This window comes from Tachypleus tridentatus, chromosome 6, assembly GCF_004210375.1.
Source record: "Tachypleus tridentatus isolate NWPU-2018 chromosome 6, ASM421037v1, whole genome shotgun sequence".
Taxonomy (NCBI): Eukaryota; Metazoa; Arthropoda; class Merostomata; order Xiphosura; family Limulidae; genus Tachypleus; species Tachypleus tridentatus.
In genome coordinates, this window is record NC_134830.1 from 108,404,084 (window position 1) to 108,429,894 (window position 25,811).

General features: G+C 33.3%; 1 protein-coding gene across 3 annotated transcripts; it reads right to left on the bottom strand.

The window, feature by feature from the left end:
- Nucleotides 1-1,310: 1,310 nt before the first annotated feature.
- Nucleotides 1,311-25,533, bottom strand: LOC143253273 (zinc finger protein ZIC 3-like). 3 transcript variants are annotated; one of them, XM_076506868.1, is made up of 3 exons: nucleotides 24,419-25,533; nucleotides 8,847-9,411; nucleotides 1,311-2,625 (listed from the first exon to the last, which is right to left on the bottom strand). In XM_076506868.1, exons 1-2 carry the CDS (start codon nucleotides 25,485-25,487, stop codon nucleotides 8,885-8,887), a joined length of 1,596 nt encoding a protein of 531 aa, XP_076362983.1. In that variant the 5' UTR covers nucleotides 25,488-25,533; the 3' UTR covers nucleotides 1,311-2,625; nucleotides 8,847-8,884. The 3 variants fall into 3 exon arrangements, with proteins under 3 accessions (XP_076362983.1, XP_076362982.1, XP_076362981.1); XM_076506867.1 differs by having other exon boundaries at nucleotides 1,311-2,662; XM_076506866.1 differs by lacking the exon at nucleotides 1,311-2,625 and having other exon boundaries at nucleotides 8,586-9,411.
- Between the last annotated feature and the right edge of the window lie 278 nt (nucleotides 25,534-25,811).

A 25,811-nucleotide genomic window follows, 5' to 3' on the forward strand; every position in this document is an offset into this window, starting at 1 on the left:
ATTCACATTCTACTTGAAACTGAATCGGCAGCATTTTATATGTTGATTAACTCTTTTCTTCTAGCATCAACATACTTGAACACATGTATACTTATAACTGAATGAAATGTACAATAGATACATTGTGTTGTTCCATTTAGATTGAAAATACTATTAATCTGTCATCTAAAATTACCAACTCTAATACTTCCATCATATTACCACTACTTCAACAATATTGAGTTTTATATTACTAACTGCAATGGTGTTCTCGGTATTCTTGTTGCTATAAACTTTTCGAACAACATAAAAATTATCGTTTTCACTCAACTTGAACTTACCTACACATCATCTTTTTTTTTTTTTTTTTTACTTTCAGCCACCACTTCATCCTCAATTTACCATCAAGTTTTGGCTGATTTAATACATTAGCTATTACTAAGTATTTTTGTCAGAATACTCTTCTTATTCAATTCCACCAGTAATTCAGACAGCAAAGGTTATAAAAGTAGCTGTCCTGACGTAGCCAGTTCTTTCTCTGGGAAGCAAAGACAATAGTGCATTTCTACAATTTTCCAACATCATTCCATAAATGTGGCCATTAAAATTATCTGCACAGTTAGTTCATAATGTGTGAATTATAAAGAATCTCTTACAATCAAACTTTAGTTGAAACACAATATAAGAACCATGTTTTACGGGTTGTAGCAATGATAATACCTTCCACTTTGTTTTCATTCTTATATACACGAGATGTGCAAGATTTTATATTACATTCATCACACTGTGATGACTGCACCCTTCATTGGAACAGCTGTAATTCTTCGTTTTTTAAAATGCTAAAATCAAGAGTTTTGGTTTCCTAGGTAGACACACAGCAGATAGCTGGATGTGACTTTGCTCCAACACAACACACACCCGTCGTTTAGCTGCTACTTCCGCTGGTCTTTTAGTCACTCTTGTTAACCATTGATTGATACTTCTTTTCTCCCTTTTTGGTCACAGTAACAACTTTAACCTGCTATTCTGCCTTGTGCTCGAGATGAAAATATTGCAAATGAACATAGTCTCACCGACTTGTGAAAGAGTCCATGAAAATTTCTACGCAGGTAGTGTTATACAATGAAATTAAAATTGTACTTTTACAGCGTTGTTATCCAGTGTGCCATCATACCTCCCGATTCTTTGAACTTTATTACTCACTTTAGTGATGCATAGTTTATTACAATCATAAAAGTTTCTCCAAATAAGTAGAATTGAGGACCAGAAGTGTTTAAAAAAAAAGACCACAAGTGCAAATAGTTATTTTTTTTTATTCTACAATGACCATATTCAATTATAAACATCACCCTCTTTGTATATACATTTACACACTATGTACTACCCAGTATGAATGGACAATCTGGCTTAGTCTAAGCTAACACTAGTGCCTCAAGTTAAATGCATTTTAATGATTAAAAAAAGGCTTTTAAAGAGAGAACTAAACAGTGATAGTAAATGAAGCAAGTTGTTTTTTTTTATAAGTAAGTTCTGTTTTGTTTTACTCTTTCTTTAACTGCAGTTTCATCAACAGTTTTAATTGCTTCATATATATATATATATATTATATAATATTTATGTTTGCTTATTTTGTGTTATTTTACTAAGCAATTTCTATGATTATTTTGCACTGTTAGCTTATAGCTTAGTATTTAGAGTTATGAATCGCCTAAATGTCCTCAGCTGAATTACCTTTTTGAGAAATTATTAGGATTACGACCAGTAAACATCATTGGCAGCAAGAACACCCAATTGATGATTCAATACATTCTATTCATCATACGTTTTGTCTAATGATTTTGTATATTTCTATTTAAAATGATGTATTAACTTAGCTTATTCATCGCTGGGTTAATTTTTTGCTCTGTTCTCTCCAGTTAGTTTTTATTGATAAAAATATTCACATTTCACAGTCCCTATAAAATGCGAGTCACTTTTAATATTGACCATAAAATATCGATATCAAGATATAAAAACAAGGTAACGTTTAAACTGCCTTTCAATATTCTTCTTCAGCGTTTGATTACTCTCACTATTGGACATTCCCTCTAGGGTTCCAGTGAGGCCTGTTGGGCAGTTCTTTATAGGACAAAAGTCTCGAAATGAGTATTGTGTGTTCGGGACTATCTGATACAACTCACAGTTTGGTATGTTCAGTCAGTGACTTACCCAGTTATCTTTACTGTCGTATATCCATATTGTTACTATGATCTCCTACCACTAACCGGAGGTGTTCTGGAATCTGTGTACTTACTTATTGATGCAGTTTAGCTAAGAAATCCTAACAATGGTACTGATCCATTAGTTATGGCCCTTAAATAATTTGGGATATGTTACATCTGAATTTTGCACTACTTTTGTAGGTGTATTATCACCTCTGCTATATGCTACTCATCCTGGGGAATAATGTTATATATTTATGACTCTCCGATATTAACCATAAATTCACATCATTTTAGCTCACGACTCGTAAACATTTCAAGAAACCATCATTTTAGAGGATGATAAGCTAGGAATACTATGATAGCTCACAAGCCGTGGTGTATCTTTCCCCTTGTAGATCTTCTTGTCCTGTTCATGTCCTCCACATCAGATGCCATTGGTTTGCTAACATAGATCAAAGAAAACATTTTCTGTAGGAGACCTAAGAATAAATGAGTAGTAGTATCAAATTCTGGCTTCTTCTAATGGACTATAGCCTAACTTCAGCATTGTATGTTTCTGAATCATGGCAAAAATGAAAAAAAAACTGCTTAAGAACTATACATAGGTATTTCAAACTTCCCACCTTGAACCACGGCATTAGATATTATTGGTCAATGTGGTAATCTATTGTGGATTATGTAACTAATAGGCAGTTAAATTTTACAAAGTAGCTAAAGATTCTAAGAAACTAGCAAGAAAAATGGGAGTATCTAATAGGTATGAGCTGAAAAAAATGAACTGATAAATAATACCTTGAATATGTAAATAAAATCACAGTTTCGTGTAGTTCAATTTTACGATCCGGTGATAAATCAGACTTAAAAATCACAATCACCTTTGACTTATGAAACTTAAATATACTGTTCAAACGACAACTGGGGTTATTTAGTCCAAACTATTTCTTTCATCGATTGAAAATAGAATTGAATAAGTTCAACAATGACTTCTGAGTATGAACGTCAGAGTAAGACTAATAATGATAATAATATAGTCACAGGATATTCATAGACTCAGACCCACAATAATAGGATAAACATGAAATTAATGAGAGAAAGTAACCTCCTTACAACCCCAATGAAACTCAAAGGATATAACCTCAATGTTTGTGTTTTCTTATATCAATGTTTGTTACCTTTATATTTATTTCTGGTGATCAAGTGCCCACGATTAAGTAGCAATCAAAATAAACAAACTTTTGCAGATATATAAATATATATCTTACATGTGTATCAGAATAAAATTATGTATATAATAATGTAACAGTTTCCCAACGGAGGCTAAGTTTAAGCCTAGAAACTTCAGCCATAGTGTTCCTCCAAGTTATAAATCTCTTTTGTAATAAAATACTATCCTATGAATGTCCTTCTCAGACAATTTTTGTACAGAATAGTTCGTTTCTTACAGCTCAGTTACCATCGTAAATACTATTGTAGAATATGCTCGCACAGATACTGTATCATAATTAGTACTTTGTATAACAAGAGGGAATCTTCAGTAACCGCAGCTCTTGAATTTCTTTTAGTTAGTATTCGAGTAAACTAATCTATGAGACCTTTTTTTTTTTTCCTTTTTATCAGCTATATTGTGTGCGCCAGCAATACCAAGTGTGGGATGGGCGTTTACCCTTTCGATTTTTTTACTCTCAAATTTAAGTTATTTTTGGCAGCATTAAAGTAAATTGCTTTATAACACATTGGGCGTGATAAAATATGTCAATCAAAAGGGCTTGATCTCCTCATTCCAAAACTGCAATTATATCTTAAATAGTCTAAGAGATGACGGAGATGTGAACCAAAAGTTTGTAATGGAGAAAACAAACAAACTTAGAGCAGTTCTGTGAGCCACTATGCCGCGGATAAAACTATTTTTTTTGTGTTAAACTGCAATCTAAATTTTTGTGTCTAAATTATAAAAATAATAAAACTGGACTAGTATTCAACGCAACTCTTGGGTTATTGACATTTTTGTTTCTTTTTCGTCATGTCTAGTAAATATATTTAATGATTTAAAAAAATACAAAAAAACTTTTGATTAAACATAAGCTAACTATACAGGTCAGAACTAAACAATCTTAAAATACCACACATTATTGAAAAAAATTCTCTTTAATAACCGAATATAAATAAAACTCTTGTTATTTAAAATCTATAATGATTAAAGAGCACTTGACACCCTACCCTTGATATAAACATTATTCTCCGAGCTAATATTAATTTTTGTTGAAATTAATATTATATAACCCAATACGTTAAATTTGTTATTAGAATATATGTACACTGCTGCCCAAAATCTTAAGGCCAATAAACATAAATATAAAATATGCATTTTCCGTTGTTAGATTCAACCACTTATTTGAGTAGAGCTTTGAAAGATGAAAATAAGAAGAGAGAAAATAAAAAAAGACTTTATTAGCATTTAATAAAGAAAATGTGAACACTGAAATTAGACTAAATACTAGTTGGTCAAAAGTTTAACACCACACCAAAAAGAAGTTCTAAACAGGGTATGAAATGCCTAAAAAGAGGTCTCAGTCGTTATAAGCGTTTGCAGAAGGTTGGCTGGAATGTTATTCCAAGTGGTGAAGATGGCTTCACGAAGATCATGCACTGTTTAGAATTGACGTCCATTTCTATAGACCTCCATTGCCATCCACCCCCAAACATTTTCAATGGATGGTTCAAAAGAATGACGTTATTCGCCATGAAAAAGTCCTTTGTCCTGCGGGCATTGTGGATTGCAGCGTTGTCCTGCTGAAAGATCCAGTCATTCCCACACAAGCGAGGGACTTCAATCAATAAGGATGCTCTCTCGAACATGCCAATGTAGCCAGCTGCTGTTTGACGCCGCTGTAAACCTGAAGCTCCATTGTTCCATGGAAGGAGAAAGCACCCCAGATCATGAACCTCCTCCACTGTGTCGTGTAGAAAATGTCTCCGGTCGGATATCCTTATGGTGCGAGTAACGTTGGAAGCCATCTGGACCATCCAGGCTAAATTTTTTCTTATTAGAGAACTAAACCTTCGTCCACTTTTCTACTTCCTATGTTTGGTGCTTCTCAGCAAAGTTTAACTGAGCTATTTCGTGACGTGGAAGGAGGCGTGGCCTTTAAAGACGTTTACGGTTTTTAAAAAATATCTTCCGTAGATGCCGGCTTATTGTTCTTGAGATGCATTCTGCGTCCGTAAGGACCTTAATCTGGTTCGACGATCGGCTGGTGTCTTGCCGGACAACCCGTTGAATCCTCCTGCTCAACGCCGACGAAATTTTCTTGGGCCGACCACTTGAAATGTACGTTCGGTATCCCTCAGGGTCTTTTAAGAAATTTGCAACAGCAGTTTTACTACGCCCAATCTCACCAGCGATGGCTCGTTGAGAGAGACCTTGCTTTTGCAGATCGACAATTCTGCCACGTTCAAACTCTGTCAACATTTTATCCTTTGCCATGTTTTTACCCAATGTAACACAGGAGATGTCAGTGGGAGATGTTGACAACGCTAATGCTTGAACATAAATGACTAAATTTTGTTAGGTGTTTACCGATTAACACTTCGTTTCAGTGTAGTCGTAATCTTTTGACCAACTGGTATTTAGGCTAATTTTATCGTGTTCACATTTTCCCTATTAAATGCTAAAAAAGGTTTTATTTTTATTTTCCCTTTTCTTATTTTCATCTTTCGAAGCTCTACTCAAATAAGGGGTTGAGTCTAACAGCGCAAAATGCATATTTTTTCTTTATGTTCATTGGCCTTAAGTTTTTGGCCAGCAGTGTATGTGTATGTGTTATGTTATTTGTATCTACAGGTGGCAACTTGTATATGTTTTCATTATATATATGTATATACGTTATTGTTTCCTTAGAAAAATACTAAATGTTCTTCGCCAGTTAACTAGTTTATAACATTAATACAAAATTCTTGTTTGAACTGCCAATCTTAGAGCTTTGTTTCACTTCAAACATAAAACCAGATAAATGAAATGAGAATCTGGGACCAGGACTTTAACAAAGGATATCTACCTGTTAAGGCCAGTGCTCTCCCATTGGGTTATTCAAGATTACAAGCCATTCCTCTCAATGTTCTCTTATAAAGTTTCCCACCATGAGTATGACCCACTATAGTACGCTATAATAGGCACACAGAACAAATCACAAAAAGTATATTCAAGACTGGTAGAGCAATGGCCTACAAAAAAGAATACAGTATATCATATGAGGCTCCGCGTGACCTAGTGATTACCTTGCCGTGCTGTGAATCGAAGATTTAACGTTAAAGTCATGATGTACTGCCTGACAAGCTCAGAAAGTTCGGTAGCGTGTTATAAAAGTAATTAACTACCTGTCGCATTATTCAGTCAAGAGAGGATTACTGATTGCCATCTCTTTTGCAGAAGTTTCAAGAAAACCGATTGTTCAGCTCTACTACCAGTAGAGCTGGTACATACATTGCTTTACAATTTTTTGTCTATACGTACAGCTTTGAAATACACTTGACGAAGAAATATTATAGATTTAAAACCTATTAACGATTTCAAGCAAGGCCTTAGATACAAAATTCAACTTATAATTTTATCTATCAATAGATTAAATAGGGGATTTTGCCACTTTACTTTATTAAACAATTACTTTACCTTATGTCAAGAAGCAATTACTTATTATTTTATTTCTAGAGGAATTCTCACATGTGCTTTTTGCAAATAGAGATAGATAATATTTCGTGCTGTGTGTTATAAACTATTTGCTTAGTCTAAGGACTCTAGATAAAATCAGGGACAGAACTAAGATAGCGTGGCCTGATAGATAGGATATACGACTCGCAGTCTGAGGGTTGAGGGATCGAAAACCATCGTCGAACATGCTCTCACTTTCAGCTATTGAAACGTTATGATTGATGGTAAATCCTTTTGTTCACTGACAAAAAACAGCTTAAAAGTTGGCAATAGATAATATTGACTAATTGCTTTCCCTGTAGCCTGTCATTTCTAAGTTAGGGATGGAAAGCACAGATACCCCTCGAGTAGCATAGGGTGAAAACTTAAGAAATAAACAGGATCATGATTTTACAAAGGGGTGGGTCTGTAAAACACATCGAGGACATGTATATATATTTATTTAAAGCTATGTTCATAGCTCTGCTGACAATTTCGATGTATTTCTTATTTGCAAGGATATTGTTTTTCTGATAATTTATTAGATATCGTGTGACGTTAGTGATGTAGAAAATGGTAGTGTTCAACGTGTTTGTTGATTCACAACCGTTGACAATTCGTAAATTGCTTAAAGAAGAATTCAAGACAGCTCATGCACGAGCTTGAAAAACTGTAATCATGTACAACGTGTCAAGATGTTTGTTTGTTCAAGTGTCAGTTGCAGTCCATCGGACAAACTGGATGGTTTCCAGTTTTCAAACGGTGGTACTGAAAACAAGATACGTGTGTGTGAGAGGAAAAGGAAAAAAAAAAAAAAAGCAAGAAAGAGAGACTCCGACAAGACGATCAGTTAGGAACTAAAATGCAGTGAAAAAACAAAGTAGAACGATGGCCTGTAAATGCAATAGCAGAAAATGTAAAAGAACAACAACAAACAAACACAAAAACTATAGTATGTCATTCATAAGAAATATTAACTTTCACTGAATGGTTAAACTAATAAAAGACTATAATGATGTAAGTTAAACTTTATAATAATATATTTGGAAAGCTAAAGCACATAATAGGTTATTTCTTAGTTTGTGGTGTTGTTTGTTTTAGTACATTTACAATACTATAGTTAAAAACTGAAAAAAGCTAGACATTCTGTATAAAAGTGATACACGAATAGGCTTCGAACCTATAATTCAACTTATTGAACTGATATTTTCACAAACTAAAAAATAAATGTTCACTTACTTTGCCGTTAAAGATGCAATTTGGCAGGACCTATAAACTACGTTAATCGGTTCACTAAAGCTTAGAATCTTTTAATTGAGAAGTTTCGTTGAAATTACCAATCGTAACTGTTTTAACTATGGAAAATTATTGACAAATTTTAATTGTATCTTTGGTAGATTTTGATAAAATAAGATTTGTTTATAAGTTAGTTGTTGTTAAGACAGTTACTCCATATCTTCCATAAACACATCGACGACTTTGCATTCTATTAGCGAAGACCACACGCTTTACGCAAGCAGAGAGTTGCGTGGCTGGTTTTGGCATAAGATAGCACTCTAAGGAACTTGCAATAAAAATTGATGTGAGTAAATTTCAGAAACTACTGTAATGAGAAATTTTTAACGTTGGTGAAAAGAGCGGGTGTGTGAATTTTCACAAACACGTGTACTTGAAACACACACACAATCTTCGGTAATAAACAAAAGAAAATAAAAAAATACTTTGTTAAAATTCTATTCACATGTTCATTATGATACAATACGCTGTACATTTGTCTTAGAAACTATTTTTTGTCGTTCATGTGAAAAGATATCCAGTGTTTTTTTTTAAATATTTCACTTGTACAAGTAAGAAAATCAAACTTTTTTTCCTTCTAGATAAATCTGCGTTAGAGTCATTACGGCCAAATACTTATCAACGTTTTTCTTAAACTATTCACATTATTAGAAAATGAAAGGCTAGAACGGAATGCTATTTACTTATTAAAATCAGGTAATTTGGTCGATATGACCGGTGGTCAGTAAGCTGATGCTGTGTGGAGGTGGTGTCCGTGGGTTACGACTCCACACAGTGGCGAGTTTTCGATACTAGGAGAGGTGGACATACCTACTGCTGATTGACAGACGTACCATTCACTCAAATTTGTTGAAGGTCCACACCCACCTATATTATGTGGGGGGTTGTTTCCTAACGATAACACCGTATGGCTAGTGGATCCGGGTCCTCCACCTGAGCCGACTAAACTATTACGACTTGTGCATTTTCCACTTGTGGTGTTGCTCGGAGAGTCACTGTCGTAGCCTGATCCCGAAGTGTTGCTATCAGCGGAAGCCGGAGGTATGGCGCCCAGTGGTGGCGGTGTCTTTCCGTGAACCTTCATGTGCTTCCTTAAGGAACTCGGATGAGTGTAACTTTTATCACAGCCTCGGATTTTACAGTTATAAGGTTTGTCAGTGGTATGCACGTGAGAATGTTTTTTACGGTCAGAACTGTTAGCAAACCTTCTTTCGCATCCCTCAAATTGGCACTTAAAAGGTTTTTCACCTGATGGGACACAAAATATAATTACACTGATTTAAGGGAGCAAATAAAACACGAGCTAATAAAAATAAATAGAAATATTTTATCTGTCAGAATAGAGAGTATCGAAAATATAATGATTTTTCCCCATAAAAATTCATCAGTAGAAAAACAAAATACAAAATGCAATAAAAAAACAACAAACATACCTACGTTCATACTTGAAAATCGAAATTAAAAGTTTTAGAAATTCAATACAAAATCGGTAATTAAATACATGTAGTTGAATTAAGACATCAGTGCAGACAAGAACTTCATTGGTATTAAGAATTACATTTCTGACCACTTGACAATCAGCTTCTAAAATTGATTTCGGTAAATGATTTGACCAACCATTTGTTATTTATTTCTACCTATTTATAGTAAGATTTTTTTACAGACTCACAGAAACAGTTAGGAATATTAATATAACCATAGCATTATTCAGGTAGCTTTAAACAACCCATCCATAATGACATTATTTAACAATACAATATTTTATATTTGGAATTTAGGTTATTTTGAAATGGTTTGCTTAAAGAAAAATTAAGGATGTTATGAATGAATTATATACACACCTCACGTAAGAATAACCTATTATAGCTTTGCGTTACTGATGAATAAGCATTTTCTTTAGAATTTGTAATTTTGCAAATGTTATTTCTTTTCAAAAAATTAACTCACTCGGTATAGATATATACTTGTAAAAATAATTTTTGCGGAGTTTTACACATATCCAAATTTAGTGTTATTTATCAAATATATTTAAATAATTTATTATCTTCAATAAACTGCCCCCTAGTTATATCGCTGTAACGTGGGTTCGAATTCTATTACCAGAAATCGATTTACTATTTTAATTGCTATTTTCGATACTTAACGTAAACATAAATAACAGATATAAAAGAAGTGAAAGCCAATGATATGTAGATGGAAGCAAAACGAAACAACTTTCTAAATATTTTATTCCATTACACTGTACAACAAAGTTTTTGCTTCTTGAACACTGTTGAGTGTTCCTTATAGATTTTTGGCTGCTGATCACGAAAACCACATCCAAGTTTGCTCATTATGTACTGTTTCATCGAAATCTTCAGTTTTGCTACAATGGAAAAACGATATCAGGGCAACTGGAATCCGTCAATGCTTGCTGACTACTGTTGGACACTGCAACATGATGCACCGGACATTGAATACAAACGAAAATCAGGAGCAAAACGCTTTTAATTATGTTGAACTTAATAGCGTATTAGAAACATCAACGCAATTAAATACGTTATTGTTGGCAAACAGTTAACTGTCTATTTCTCAGAGTTTCTACGTGATGAAGCAAAACCAAAACTATATTTGTGCATACCCACCAGGTACCTGTCACAATCAGCAAAAACTTTTCAGGAAGTAAAAATTTTCAAAAATTTGTTGTGCAGTGAATTATCATAAATATGTTTTCATTATCTATACCAAATAACCATATTTCACTGCAATATAAATACCAGTTCAAAATGACTGTTTAGAAACATCCAAACACTTGTTTTTATTATTTCTTCTAATATTTAGCCTTTTTTTTTTATCTGCTAATAGGATTTTTTCTCCTGTTTCATTCACGTAAGTTTTGATTTAATCTCATGAGGTAAACGAAAGAAACAATTTTCTCGTTGTTTTCTACTCTGTAGAGTCCTATTTACATGAGGTTTACTTTTATTACATCATTGCTAGCATGCAAAACTCCGAACTTCTTCCAACAACCAACAAAGTGATAAAAACAAGCTTTCCAACATTTCAAGAATCAACCTTTTAGTTTGTTTAATATACCTCGACGCCACACACACACTCCGTAGTTGAGTAGGCTACAAGATATTAAAAACATTCATTGAATGTTTTTAAAACGTAAATATCAATTTTCAGAACTTTTAACAAGTCTAGACATGTTCAAACGTCGGATAGGTAAAAAACGTAGTGTTGTCATAGAAATATATGTACAAATATATCTACTTACTTTGTCATTTAGCTGTCCATTAACTGATTTATCTATCTTTACAAAAATTTAAAATCAACACAATTTATTGAGTTAAACCAGTATGTAAAAACACATTTTGGAACATGAATATTTCTACACATTACGTTTTTAAGTATTTCATAACTGCTGCTATGGGTATTAACAATTTTACTAATAAAGCAGAGAACAACGTTTCGACCTTCCTAGGTCATCTTCAGGTTAACAAAGAGTTTTGAAGTATTATTTTCAGCTCTAAGTGCCCTTTAAAAATGTATAATTAATTGCAGTTTCTATCGATACTTTCAAAATCACATATAAGAGTAATTCAGAAATAATGTTATTCTGAAACAAGTAACAATTATATACACATTTCCAGACTAAAACTTCAATTACTTAAATAATATTTGTTTAAGCACGTTCACTACAGAATGCAATATCGAATGGACGTTTTTTTCTTTTCTAGAGTGCCATCACTATTAAATCGAACAGAAGAAGTATGTTAAGTTTCTTTCAACAGATATGATTGCATTTCTGACTTTTATCCTTTCTTAGTGAGTCATGCGCTCAGTTCAATATCGCATGACAGTTGCCTTTCTTTATTTGATTAAATACTCACGGCTTTGACAAATAAACCAATCAAATGAATTTGAAGTAAAGAAAACATACCAGGGGCGAATATTTCTGGCATCTGACACTAGGTTAAACTTCTGACTTAGCTAGTGTGATTCCGAATTCGGCGAGGGACTCGTTAGCTATTTTTGCAATGTAAGACTAAAGAGAAGGCAACTAGTCATCATCACCCATTCCCAACTCTTGGGCTACTCTTTTACCAACGAATAATGGGATTGACCGTAACTTTATAACACCCCTACGGCTGAAAGGGCGAGCATGTTTGTTGTGACAAGGATTCGAATCCGCGACCTTCAGATTACGAGTCGAGTGCCTTAACCACCTGGCAAGACCGGGCACATCTCGATGTTATACGCATGCTATAAGAATTTTGATGCCATGGAACATTTGGTCAAGTTTCCTATTCAGTTGTTATGTACTAAAATAACTCTTAATATTCACCAAACATGAAACCCAACTTCCTATCTCTATTGTGTTTTAATGATATACTAACCAGCTAAATTCCTTTCAAATATATTTTGTTATTCTGAATTACTTTTATCTAAACAAATATCTCGTTTGCACTAAACTGATTCTGACATGTAAGCTTAAAATTTATTTTTACAATTTTGTACACTTGGGACATTTATAATAATTATTACGTTAGTTCCACAAGGTTTAGTTTAGTGAATATTACTTTAAAAATGTTCACTTTGTTTATTTTGTGTAATTAAAATATTTTGATATATATTAGTCTAACCTGAAAAGCTGTGTTGCAAATATTATTTTATTCTTTCTAACACTGTATTAAACATTCACATTTCGAGAAGAACAAATACGATACTTTTGACTGATTAACTGTTATATTTATCTATAATGGTTTATGCAATTCTAATGTTTTCCTCTCTGTTATTCTTGATTTTATCATTATTTATTTTTAATAATACAAAAAACAGTTTTCTTCTTGTTGTTGTTTTGAAAACTACGCCTGTATATTTGTAATACTTCCACAAAACCTAGAAAAGTTGATAGTTAGGGCTTAGTGTTAAGAAGTTGTTTGTTTTGAAATTCGCGCAAAGCTGCACGAATGCTATCTGTGCAAGACGCCCTTAATTTATCAGGGTAAGGCTAAAGAGAAGACAGGAAGTAATTACCACCCACCTCCGTTTATCCACACTTTTACCAACGAAAGTAGAATCGACTGTAACTTTATAACACCCCATGATTTACAGAGCGAGCATACTTGGTGTGACGAGGATTCGAACCCGCGACCCTCATATTACGAATCGAGCGCCCTAACCCTCTGGCTATGCTGGGTCTGGGGCTCACTGTTAACGGTTTGAGTACCGTTTCTTTCGTTATGTACAAATTATGAATAAGATTATGAAACATGGCTTTAAGACAAGTATAATAGCTATAGTTACATTATCTGTAACTTAATTGAGAATTCTATGACCACCTACTTGTATTTAAAGTGCAATGATACAACCCTTTAGTCATTTCAGCAACGAAAATACCCAAATAAATTATTATTTATTGTATCAAACTATATTTTTTTATTTGTCAGAATCTTTTGTTAGTATGTCTGTTTATATTTCTTAAAAACTCTATTATCTACTTCAAAAATTGCTTCCTTGAAAACAACGTGTAAGATCACCAGTCTCTTTTTATAATTAACCTACCAGACTGAACCCAGTATGGCTGAACAGTGTTACTGAATATCATCTATAAACAACATGTAAACCCTATAACTATAATTAAATCTACTCAAGTCTAATATCTACCATATCTAGGGCCATCTAAGATACGACAGTTTTTCGTTGTTAAGCGCAAAATTGCACAGTTGTTTATCAGTGCTAGCTATGGTTATGGAAAATCGTGTTGTTTTTTTAACATTATAATCCCTCAAACTTGCCAATAGGCGTGGAAGGATATACGAAAAACACGCTATATGTGTATATAACTTAAAAATCCATCCAACTACAGCAGGTGAAAAACATTCCAAAACTATCTTTTACCCGTCGAAAAATGTCTAAAATTAATTATCTAGACTACAAACAGAGAATATATGACGAAATAACAAATATTGCTGTTTTGCTGTTGAACAATGTGTTAAACATATAAAAACAAAGCATAAGACAGTTGATTTAAGTTGTGTTGTTGAATACGAGTTGCCAGAGGTGAAGTAAATGTATGGTGAACGTTTTTACATCGGAAGTTTAGAAGATTCTTTGGTTCTTTTATAGGTGTAGATAGCGTTACTATGGATCAGTTCATCTCACAATAATACATCTGTTTTTCGACGGAAAACAACTCTTCTAAGAAGCTAATACCACCAAGAAATTAACTACAGATATGTATATCTATATTTCAGGAAATGCCCTTCTTCAGGTATCACTAACTAATTTACTTTCAGTGAGTTATACGTTGCCCTATACGTTGAATCGACAACACTATATATATATTTTTTCTTTAGTTAACTTGATGGTTTTACCTTCAACATTTTTATCTCTTAACAACCACTATGCGTAATTTCCTACACAATTTTAAGAAGACAATACAACATCCTACATATTTCATTCAGTAAGAAAATGGCGCTAAGAGCACAACATTCACAATCTTATAACATTTCTAAGATGTCCAGAGTGTTATATTATATTTGCTATAATCACTGATGTATAAATGGTTTAAAATGAAGGATGTGATGATATACACTGGCCTATAGCCAGATTTGTTTCTATTTCTCTAGTCAGAATTTTGTTTCATTCAATATCTACGTTATTAAAAAGCATAATTCAATTACCTCCTAACTTCAGTTCCTTTCATAGAGACAATATAGGTCTTAGGCAATTCTTTTTTTCGATGTTTCTCTTACTAAGCCAAAAGCATTATAAATTGAATGTTCTTATTGTGGTTGAATAATTCGAAATTCGGTAACTAAATAGTTACAATTGAGGAAAGCCTACATTGTACAGAACTTCTAATGGAAAATCAATAAAAAGGCATGGTACTAAAGAAACTAAAAAATCTACTCTTCTACTTTAATCAATATATTTCAGAAAGGATACTCTTAACGACAGACAGTTACAGACAATTCTATTTTTTGTTGTCGTCCACTTTATTTACAAACTACACTCAATTATAACTAGTGGCACCTCATCACTTTGATTACGCCAGTATAATATTTGCTATAGGAACGTCGTATTAAACCTATATTATATTATTGTTATTTTTTATCAGAATATAATAAAGCAAAAGTCGGAGGTAGTTGCACAAAATAGTATGTTGTAACATAAGTTTAAAGTTATCTAATAGAATAACGAATTTAAGTAATCGTGGTCAGATGATTAAGGCACTCGACTTATAAACCAAGTAGCGCCGGTTCAAATCTCCTCGCATCAAACATACTAATTCTTTTAATCCCACAATTTCTATGTTAAAGAGTAATGATGACTTGTTGCCTTTCCTCTAGTCTTACACTGCAAAATTAGGGACGGTTGACGCAGATAGCCCTCGTGTAGCCTTGCGCGAAGTTGAAACCAAATCTAAGTAATCGTAGATTGATTTACGAAGATATTAAAAAAAAACTAATTACTTTTGGATTCTTTACTTTGACAAGTTGAGAGAAAACAGTAGAAATGTTTTAAAATATAATGTATTTTCGACAATATTAAGAACATTTTATTTGGAAAATGCAGTTTTTAAAATCATATTTATAGAAGTGAAATTAAATTAATTTTATTATAAACATTCCAGAACTAGCATCCTTCGCAATTGTATTTTCCGGATAAATAAATTATACACTACACTTTCGAACATTTGGTGTGTAGAAATTGGTAATTGTTTAATACGCGTTTAATAACGAAGAACCAACTTTTTAAAAAAATAACTTTTAAGATGGTATGATTGGCTAATGAAAAACATTTTATGAATCACTACTAACTAAAGTCAACTCAAAATTTTTAATACGCATATGTCTCTTTCCACTGAAATATGCTGCGAATCTTACAAGTTTAAATATTTTAGAATTTTTGAAATTATTTGTAACCTTTTCAACGGCTATTTTCTATACGTAAATCACGTAGTTTTATATCATTATATAAATGTGTTTTAAACAATAATGTACAACCGAAGATTTTCCCCCATATTATTCTTAATTTGTTCATTTGAGATTCGAAATTATAGGTGTGTAAAAATCTTATTTCAGATATATTTTGTTTTTCATACGTCACTGCTTAACAGGCTTTTCTTACAAAACCATAGCTCGTTAATTAGTGTTTATTCAGTTTTGAACGGAATTATGATATTTAACACGATTTCATTTACAAATGTTAAGCCTATTCGTTTCGAATTTTTAGCCAGCTTGCGACATTTAAATAATAAATTTATTTTTACTTATTATGTTTTACTACAAAGCTGCATAATTCTGTGCTGTTTCGGTCGTTGATTGAACCAATAACTTTAGCGTTAAGAGACCTCAAGCTTATCATGAGCTACCAAAAGATAATTTTATAAATAAGTTTATTTTCAAGACCACGTGTACTTTTTATCTGACTGACTGTCGTATCCACTGCAGACGAGGCCTTTCACTCAATAATATTTATAAATAATAGCGTAAATATATATTTAATTAGCCATGCCATTTCGAATTCTACACGATTTATAGTTTAAAACTAAGTTGGCAGATTGCCATAAATGGGTAGTCCGAGGGTCGTGGGCTCGAATTCCCGTCACACCAAACATGCTCGCCCTTTCAGCCGTGGGGGCGTTATAATGTTACGGTTAATCCCACTCTATTACCAACGAATAGAGCTGGCAGTGGGTGGTGATGACTAACTGCTTTCCTTCTAGTCTTACACTGCTAAATTAGGGACAGCTAACGCAAATAGCCCTTATGTAGCTTTGCGCAAAATTCAAAGAATCAAACCAAACCAATCTCGAGTGTGCGAAGCTTGTTGTTTCGATAACGAGACGCGACTTGTGAACCAAACGATTTTATATTTAAAACTATGAACATAGCATGTTGCATCAAAAAAAAACATCTAAAAACATTTTAGACAACAAGTAAATTATTGTTCAGATCAATACTTTTTTCAAGTGTTTTAAGTTTTTGATATTAAAAATACATTATAAAATACAACTTCTCATGCAAAAAACAAAACAATAGTGTAAAAAACGTTAAACTTTATTTTATTTTATTGAAAGGATGAAATCACCAGGATAACATGTACTACAAAAAGTACATTATAAGCATTTAAAAATCCTAGAATTAATGTAAAACAAGTAAAATAAAACGATGAAATAAAATATAAAACATTTGTGCTCAAGAATAAAATAATAATAATTGTTACTGGAAAGAGAAAGTAGAAGACGATTCTAGTAATTACATCTATGCATTCCACAATATCTCCTTTTAACAGCTGTATATTTTCCCTTTATGCATTGTCGTTTCATTTCCTCAGGTATTCGTTTTATCAATAATATACAAGCTAGTCTTTTTTAATAATTCTTACTTGGTAGTTAAAAGTGTTGGTATCGAGCTTGTCGTGAAATCCATCTAACGTCTATGTTTGCATGACAACAAGTTAAATGTTTCCTTAATTTACATAATTTTTAACATTTTATTGAAAACTATGAAAGATAGTGTTATATCAAACCCAGGCAAAAGACACAACAATAAATAATGTAAGAAACTGATAAACTTTAATACTTGTTCTATGTGTTGTTAAATTCCATATGAACCGCGCAAAAAAAACACCTCATAAGCGTTATAATAAACTGATCTGCGTGTGTTGTATAAACCTACATGATCCAAAATAGATAGGCAAACAACGATTCATAATCATACGAATGATCTTTATTGATGGTGGAGCATACTACATCTTTTGAAAGAGCATTGATCTATCTTCTTCTTTGTATGATCTATGTAAAAACTTCAGGAACTTTAATTTTTAATCTCTGAAATATTCAAGTCTATATGTCCTGTGTAAAAAAACAAAAACAAAATCATAATATTTATAATACCTCACCTACATGTGTCTAATAAACTCACATGACCCATGTAAAAGAAACAAAAAAACTTTAAAACTTGATCTATGTATTGCTTTAATCTACAATGGATAAAAATGTGGAGACAAGGAAATGTTTAAATAACAATAACAAAATGAAATACTGCATGTCCAAAGTGTTTAAGAAGTGCTGTTTCTTCTCGAAACATAAATGCGATGAAATACACAATCTAGAGGCAAGGTATTGCACTGGCTCCAGCCAAGTTAAAAGACTAAAATAAACACAAAGGTCAGAGCTTTGGGCCAAAGTTGGGTTATTACTACAACTGTTCCATGTAATGGAATGTTACTGTTATGTTTATGAACAGAACTAAACTTTTTGCACTATTTTAAAAGACCAGTTTCAGGGTTCTTTTAGATGAAGAGAAATAAGCGATAACAACGTGGTAAAATTATTGTTTTTAAGATATTGAACAAGCGAACTATATGATAAACAATGGAGGATCGACAAGTGACAAAATTTCACATTAATATTAATATATATATATCAGTCTTTCGTCTAATAACATGACTAGATAGATCACCGAGAATCTAAATATTTTGTTTATGAAAATTTAATTTCTTCTTTTATGAGCAATTCACCATTAAAATTATCAAAATATATCCATAAATTATTAATATGTGTACAATTAATACCAATTTTTATTAAGTTCAAGTTTTGTGTTGTCTAAAACTGTAATGAAAAACAAAAAGATAGTTACATATGATTGAAACATAATTTTACGAAAATAACCAAGCAAGAAAACAGAAATATGCCGTATAAAGAAGAGATATCAAAAATGATTCAAGTTTATATAAAATATCAGACCCTATAAAACTATAGTAGAAAAGTGGATAAGTTAAATAACAAACTTTGTGGGGAACTTTGTCTCTCTTTTTTTATGTTTATATTGCTGCTCAATCCAGTAAAAATATAAAAGGAAGGGCCAAGTGTTTCCTAACATTTCATATTTAACATACCCACTTTTACACAGCACCTTCATCAGGCCAGACCTTTAATATAACCTTTTTTTTTTTTTTTCATATTCCATCTGTACAAAGTTGATCTTTGTTTTCTAGCTTGGCTCTTTTCATGTCTGTATGATAAACTCGCCAAATAATTTCAAATACCTTTAGATTAGCTATACATTATGCTATACTTGTGAATACTAATAAGTGTTTTAACTGGATACGTTTAGTTGATGTTAATTGTTTACCGGTTGTGCCACAAGAAGCAGTCTTGATCGAAACGCTCTGTGTATTAGTATAAGAGACAACTAATAACACTGCTTATGCAACACAGCTGGAAAGGCATAATGAATTTTAGGAGAACAAGTACGATGATACATTATATTAAGTCATATAACAATCTCGTAACTGATTCAGAAAGACAAGAACAACCTACAGTAGGTATTATTTCAATCACATTTGGTTGCTACAGGCAAGTGTGCTTTAAATGTCATAAAACTGTAATGAGCCTCGTACATTTGAACGAATATAAAATTATAGCCTTACTGTCCTTAACAATTGTTTAGAATCTCAAGTATGGTCGGAAGTTAGTTATTATTTTATACATTTAAACATGAAACAACATTATAACTCTTGCTGAATGGTTACAAATGTCAATGCATTATTACCTTTCTCCTCCAAGAACCATATCTTTAGGGTGTGGAGTATCAGTTTAACCGTAATAACTCTTTTTTATATGTTAACTTTACTGAAACAGTTTCAATTACTCACAAAATCAGAATGTTATGATATATAAGTAATTTTCTACAATAAATAATGTGATGGAGACAATCCTCAGAAGTTCACTTCAACAGCGTAATTTTTGCGTACTGTACATTAAAGGAAAGTGCTTCATGAGTTTTTCCAGCTTTAATGGGTTCGTGATATTAATCGTACGAACTTTTAATGACAGTCAGTCCTTCATCCCATGACAATGTTCTGATTTGCAGAATATTCATAATATCTTCAACGTAATGTCAAGAATACGTAAAAATGACGGTTATTTCTGAGTGGCTTTTGAAAACTATATTTTTACCATAACACTCAACATTCACATTTATAAATAACACGAGTCTTTCGGTTATGAATAGCTAACGAAAGATAAACTGCACTGAAATACCCGAAAGTCCATATGTTAACATACTTTAACATATCATTCAGCTATAACGCCACTTTGCCTTATGAGTAAAAGTCAAAGCATTTATAATATAATGAAAGTTGATAATGTGTTTAAAAATTCTATATAACCTAGAAATATTTGTTTTTTGACCCACATTAACACTATTATTATTATTAAACCAAAATTCCTATGATTTCTAATAATGTTCAACATTTCAATAAAGAACGCTGCAAAACATATTCTTGGGTTCTAGACTCAAGAAAAATAATGGACTAGCTTAACAGAGACTCACACAACACTTTTTCTTCAAATTTTAAGTTGAAATATGTTTTACGATGCAAATATTTTTCAAACTTCGAGAGTTTGCATGGTGAATTCGTTAAAATACAACGTTTTATCAATATACCTGACTCTTTGTCTTTCTAACAAGGTTACTTGTCCACATTTGTGAGATATAACTTTGTTTCAAATGAATAAGCTAACACTATAACTACTTGATTAAACATTATTGTGCCTCAGTGCTAACCAAGACATTAGAAAATGTGAATGTTGTTTGAACGTTCAATGAAACATGTTATCTTACATGACGACAAATGCATACCTATTGTACACACTACTCGATTTCATGTGCCTTACACGCGTTGTATTATAGACACAAAGAAAATTGTTATGGGCATGAAGTCTATAAATATGAGAGTTATTGGCACTTCAGAATAAAACTGAAGTCTTCTGTCTCACGGCGACTTAGGGATAAACTTATTACACTGAACTTCGAGCTCGATGCCCGAGGCGGCAAGCCTCAAATAGTTCGTTGTGCAGCTTTGATCTTAAGAACAAACAAATAAACAATGCCCGCTCCTATATGCGAGCAATTATGAAAGTTTTTATTTGCTTTGAAGCCTATGAACGTACTATATGGACATATAAAGAAAGATCAACGTTTTGTCGAAAACCAAATAGTATGTTCCACCATCAATAAATATCTTCCTTATGCTGATAAATTGTTGTGGGCCTATCAAATATTACACCATCATAACGTACTTCCTTACTCAGGTAATAGCATCAAATTTTGCAGCTTTTAGTCTGATAATTTTCATTAATAAAAACTACAATTTATTTAAATCAAAAATGTGTTCAGTATATTTTCAGCTTCTCTCAAGTTCTTTTTTTCTATCGAGATTTCCAAAATGGAACAGCTGGTTGCAAATATACTGCATCCGTAATCAGTGATGTCGAAAAAACCCACTTGTAGAGAAATATATATATTGTGAACCTGACGTTGACCAAAGAAGGTCGAAACGTTGTTTGCTCTTCTACGTAAAATATTTTCTCAACCCAAACGAGCCGTTTTTGCATATATACTGTACTGTATCCATACATTCGACTGCGGTTCAGCCAGTAAGCACGTGAACTTCCTTTCACTTCATTCATGAATATTTATTTATTTTCATTCTCTTTCTTCTGTACGTACAGTTGCTTTAAATTTCTCTGACATTTTCTGTTTTAAAGTAATTAAACAAAATATGAAACTGCTATAACAAAATTAAATGTGATTGATTGATCTGTTGTTCATGAGAAATGTCGATAAAGCTGGTGATAACTTTTGTGAATCTTATTTATTGCTTAAAAAGAAAAGACAGACAGAGAGAAAGAGAAAAATAAAGAATTGAAAGCATGGTTCTGGCATGAAATAAAACTTTGTTAGTGTCGCCTCAATGATGTTTATCAGTATTTGCTAAAGAGTAGGCCCGTCATGGCCAAGCGTGTTAAGGCGTGCGACTCGTAATACGAGGGTCGCGGGTTCGCATCCCCGTCGCGCCAAACATGCTCGCCCTTCCCTCTAGTCTTACACTGCTAAATTAGGGATGGCTAGCACAGATAGCCCTCGAGTAGCTTTGTGCGAAATTCAAAAACAAACAAACAAACAAAACAAACAAGCTAAAGAGTATTATGGGAGTGTTTATCGGTGTGGCTTTTCCATTATGAAACTTTATAAACCTTCGTCAAATGAAAAGTATGCAATTCACCAACATACAGCACTTTTAGAAAGTCAAAACATGAGTTTGTTTATCGTACAACTTCTTGTAAAGTAGAACTACTTCGTTACGTTTATTCAGCCAGTATAAATCCTGTTTATAGAACCTCGATTATGTGTTTATTCAACATTAGAAGAATGTGACGTTTCACCCATAAACGTTTCAATTCGTAAACAAAGAAATGGATTTTTAATCAAACCAACACAGCGTTTAGTTTAGTTTCAAAATTATCTTCCGGTATGGTCAAGATTGCGTTACTAAACATTACAACGAGCTAATTTTCCTCCTAAAGTATATATCTACATGTGCACTGTTCGAAATGATATAAAGTATGTACTATCTAAACATATATAGTTAGGCGATTGTACATCAGGCTCTATTATAAAATCCCATTATCTATAAATGTATTATCATCATAACTCTGACATATACGCTAAAAGTTGATTAAATTCCATATTTCTACCAAACATATGACGCATACATTGATCCCAGGAGGAATAACGTATGGAAGCAGCTATGTAAGTGGAACAGCCCAAGTTTACGCCTGCGATTTTTAAACACACAAACACAGACCGTCAGTACAAACACTGCTATAGTTTTCCACTAAGTCATATTAAAAAGGCCTTTACCGAGGGCGTGTACATAATAATCGTAGTATGCTTAAGCACAGGAAGAGTCACGTGAACGCTGTGCAAATCATCCGCGTTTGATAATATTCTTAAAGTGTCACAGAATACCCATCAGTTAGAAGATTAAGAAAAAGAAATACTTGAAACGTTTTTCGAACTACTTTCCATCCAATTTCTAAACTACTTGCAGAGGATATACAAAATACAGGTCATACATAACTAATACATTTTCTTAGTGGCCAACATGATTACAGAAAGATTAGTTCGATTTCTGTTACTATTACTGATAATACTGTGACTTCATCAAATAAATTTTATGTGAGTGTGTTGGTATGTGATTGTAATATAGTGATATTGGTATATTTTCCTACTCAACCCAATGTACAAGTAGCATACTGAAATAAATACTATATTTTTTACACAGCCCTTTCTCTACCATCGTCATGTTTTATGTACAATGCGATCTCTTTGTGAGGAAGAGTAAACGTAGTCATTCTACATCACAGACACTAAGATTCCCCCATCATGATCGAATACCAATGTAAGCTGGAATTACGTACAACTGCTATTTAGCTCCGCTTATCTGGCGCTTATTTGTTTTGCGGTTTGTCCCAGTACGACATTAAAATCCTATCTTTATAAGAAAGATTTAAGCGCCCTCTATATTATCAGCATTTCATTTCACCTCAGTGTTTTATGTTGTGTTTCATTTTTGATGAACACGGCATAGCCAGGTGGTTAGGACGCTCGACTCGTAATATGAGGGTCGAGGCTTTGAAACCCCATCACACCAAACATGCCTGCCCCTTCAGCCGTAGCGGCGTTATAATGTAACCCTAACTATTAATGTCATTATTTTTTGGTAAAGGAGTATTTCAAGAGTTCGTGGTGGATGGTAATGACTAGCTGCCTTTCCTTTAGTCTTGCACTGCTAAATTAGAGATGGCTAGTATAGATAGCCCTCGTATAGCTTTACGCGAAATTGAAACAAAACAAGCAATTATTATATCACGCGTTTTGTATCGTAATTGTTAACTTCTAAAATCTGTAAAAGAATTTTCATACTTAGTTTTACTGCTGATTTATTTGGTATAATTAAAGTAATTGTTCATTTTAAATCAAAAATATGTTTAGACTGTTACATTATATTCTGAATATCTCATATTCTCTTCAGTACAAAGAAAACTATGTTGTTCAACTTGGTCTATGTCGTACATTAATATATACTACATTGTTTTTGTATAGATTATACATATACTACAAAGAGTTGCTTATTGTTACAGTCAAAAGATAAAAAAGAGGGACTGATCTAAATTGAACGATTTTTTTTAAATGACATACAATTAAAAGTGAATAATTTTACACTATGCTCTAGAATCTAATAAATTGCTATGATGGCTGTACATTAGTTTCAATAGCTTTGTCGATATAATATATACTTTTCTAACATCTAAGAATCTTAACGGTCATACGTCTGTGTCAACAGAGTGACGTTAAAAAATATTTATAGAATATAGTGAAGTAGAGTACAACTAAAAATCACTTACCTGTATGTGTTCTTTTATGGATTTTTAAATTTTCGCTTCTGGCGAATACTTTGCCACAGCCGGGAAAAGGACAAGGAAAAGGCTTCTCACCCGTATGAACTCGAATATGGTTTACCAGTTTGTATTTAGCTTTGAAAGGCCGCCCATTGCGAGAACAATTTTGCCAGAAGCAGGCGTGATTAGTATATTCTGGTCCTCTCACGTGCTCCACTGTTAGATGGGTGACTATCTCATGCATCGATGTAAAAGTATTGTTGCATGGCTTACGTGGTGCTGGTTGATCTGGCTCAACCCATAAACACGTCATTTCTTGTTTGATTGGATGTCGCATGTACCTAAAGAAAGCCCCAGGACCATGAGGGCCCATATTCATATGACTCATATTTATGGGGCCGTAAGTGCCTGTAAAATTATCCGTTCTAGACCCCATCATTTGGTTGAAACCATCAGGACAACCATACATATCAGTTCCATTAAAAGGCAATCTTACCTGGCCATTCATGTGACCCGTACGGTGTGCTGATGGATGGCCAAACCCAGGAAACAGCACATGCGTTGATGTTGGGTCACTGGTGGGATGGACAGCGTGAAATGTAGCCGAAGAGGGAATAAACATTCCATGACCGTTGCCACTAAGAGCTTCGTGGGTCGTCAGACTACCACCCAGAGCTGGCATGTTTTCACGTCGAATAAAGAAATCCCGAGCTCCGTAATTACTGACGTGGTGGTGGTGAGCGTGAGTATGGGGAACACCGTAACTATTTGCCTGGGCAGGGAATTGATGGTTTATTTGAGCCGCATGATCCCCCGGCATTGTATTAGGTGGAGACAATTTGATAGTGCCCATGTGGGTTGTGTCCATGAAATGGCTCAACATATTCGGTGCACTTTGCTCCTGAGATCCGCAGTGGTGAGTTGCTGCTGCCACAGCTTGGCTCAAAGGATAACCCGCTGTCACATCATTGAAACCTCGGTGTGAGTGAGCTAGACTGGGGTGAGATGGAGCGTATGGAGCGGCCACGTCTACTAGGCGGAGAGCAGAATTTCGTTTATTAAAGCCATGATCCATAATATTGCTATTTAAAGCCCTCGTTATCTTCTGCAAGGTTCCTTTGTACACTATACGCTCTACAAATGTTGGCTAGCCGCTTCCTCTGTGATCCGCCAGTTGGTCTCCCACCGTGAAACACAGCAAGAGGGAGGAATGCTACGCTTTGATTGGGTGATATAGCTAAGTAGGCGGGAATATTGAAAAGCAACGAATCATTATCTCAGTTGTTCGTCCAAAAAAGGCGTGGCTCATATTTATAAACTGTCAATTAGAAGTTAAAAACTTATAAATTTATCAGTACATAATTCAATTTTATAAGAAATAATTTCTAGCATCATTCAT

Excerpts from the sequence above, each read along its gene's own strand:
- LOC143253273 (XM_076506868.1), bottom strand. The coding sequence starts at position 25,487 with ATGGATCATGGCTTTAATAAACGAAATTCTGCTCTCCGCCTAGTAGAC. Across the intron at positions 9,412-24,418 it reads CCATAAAAGAACACATACAG|GTGAAAAACCTTTTAAGTGC; the intron begins GTAAGTGATTTT and ends GTGTCCCATCAG.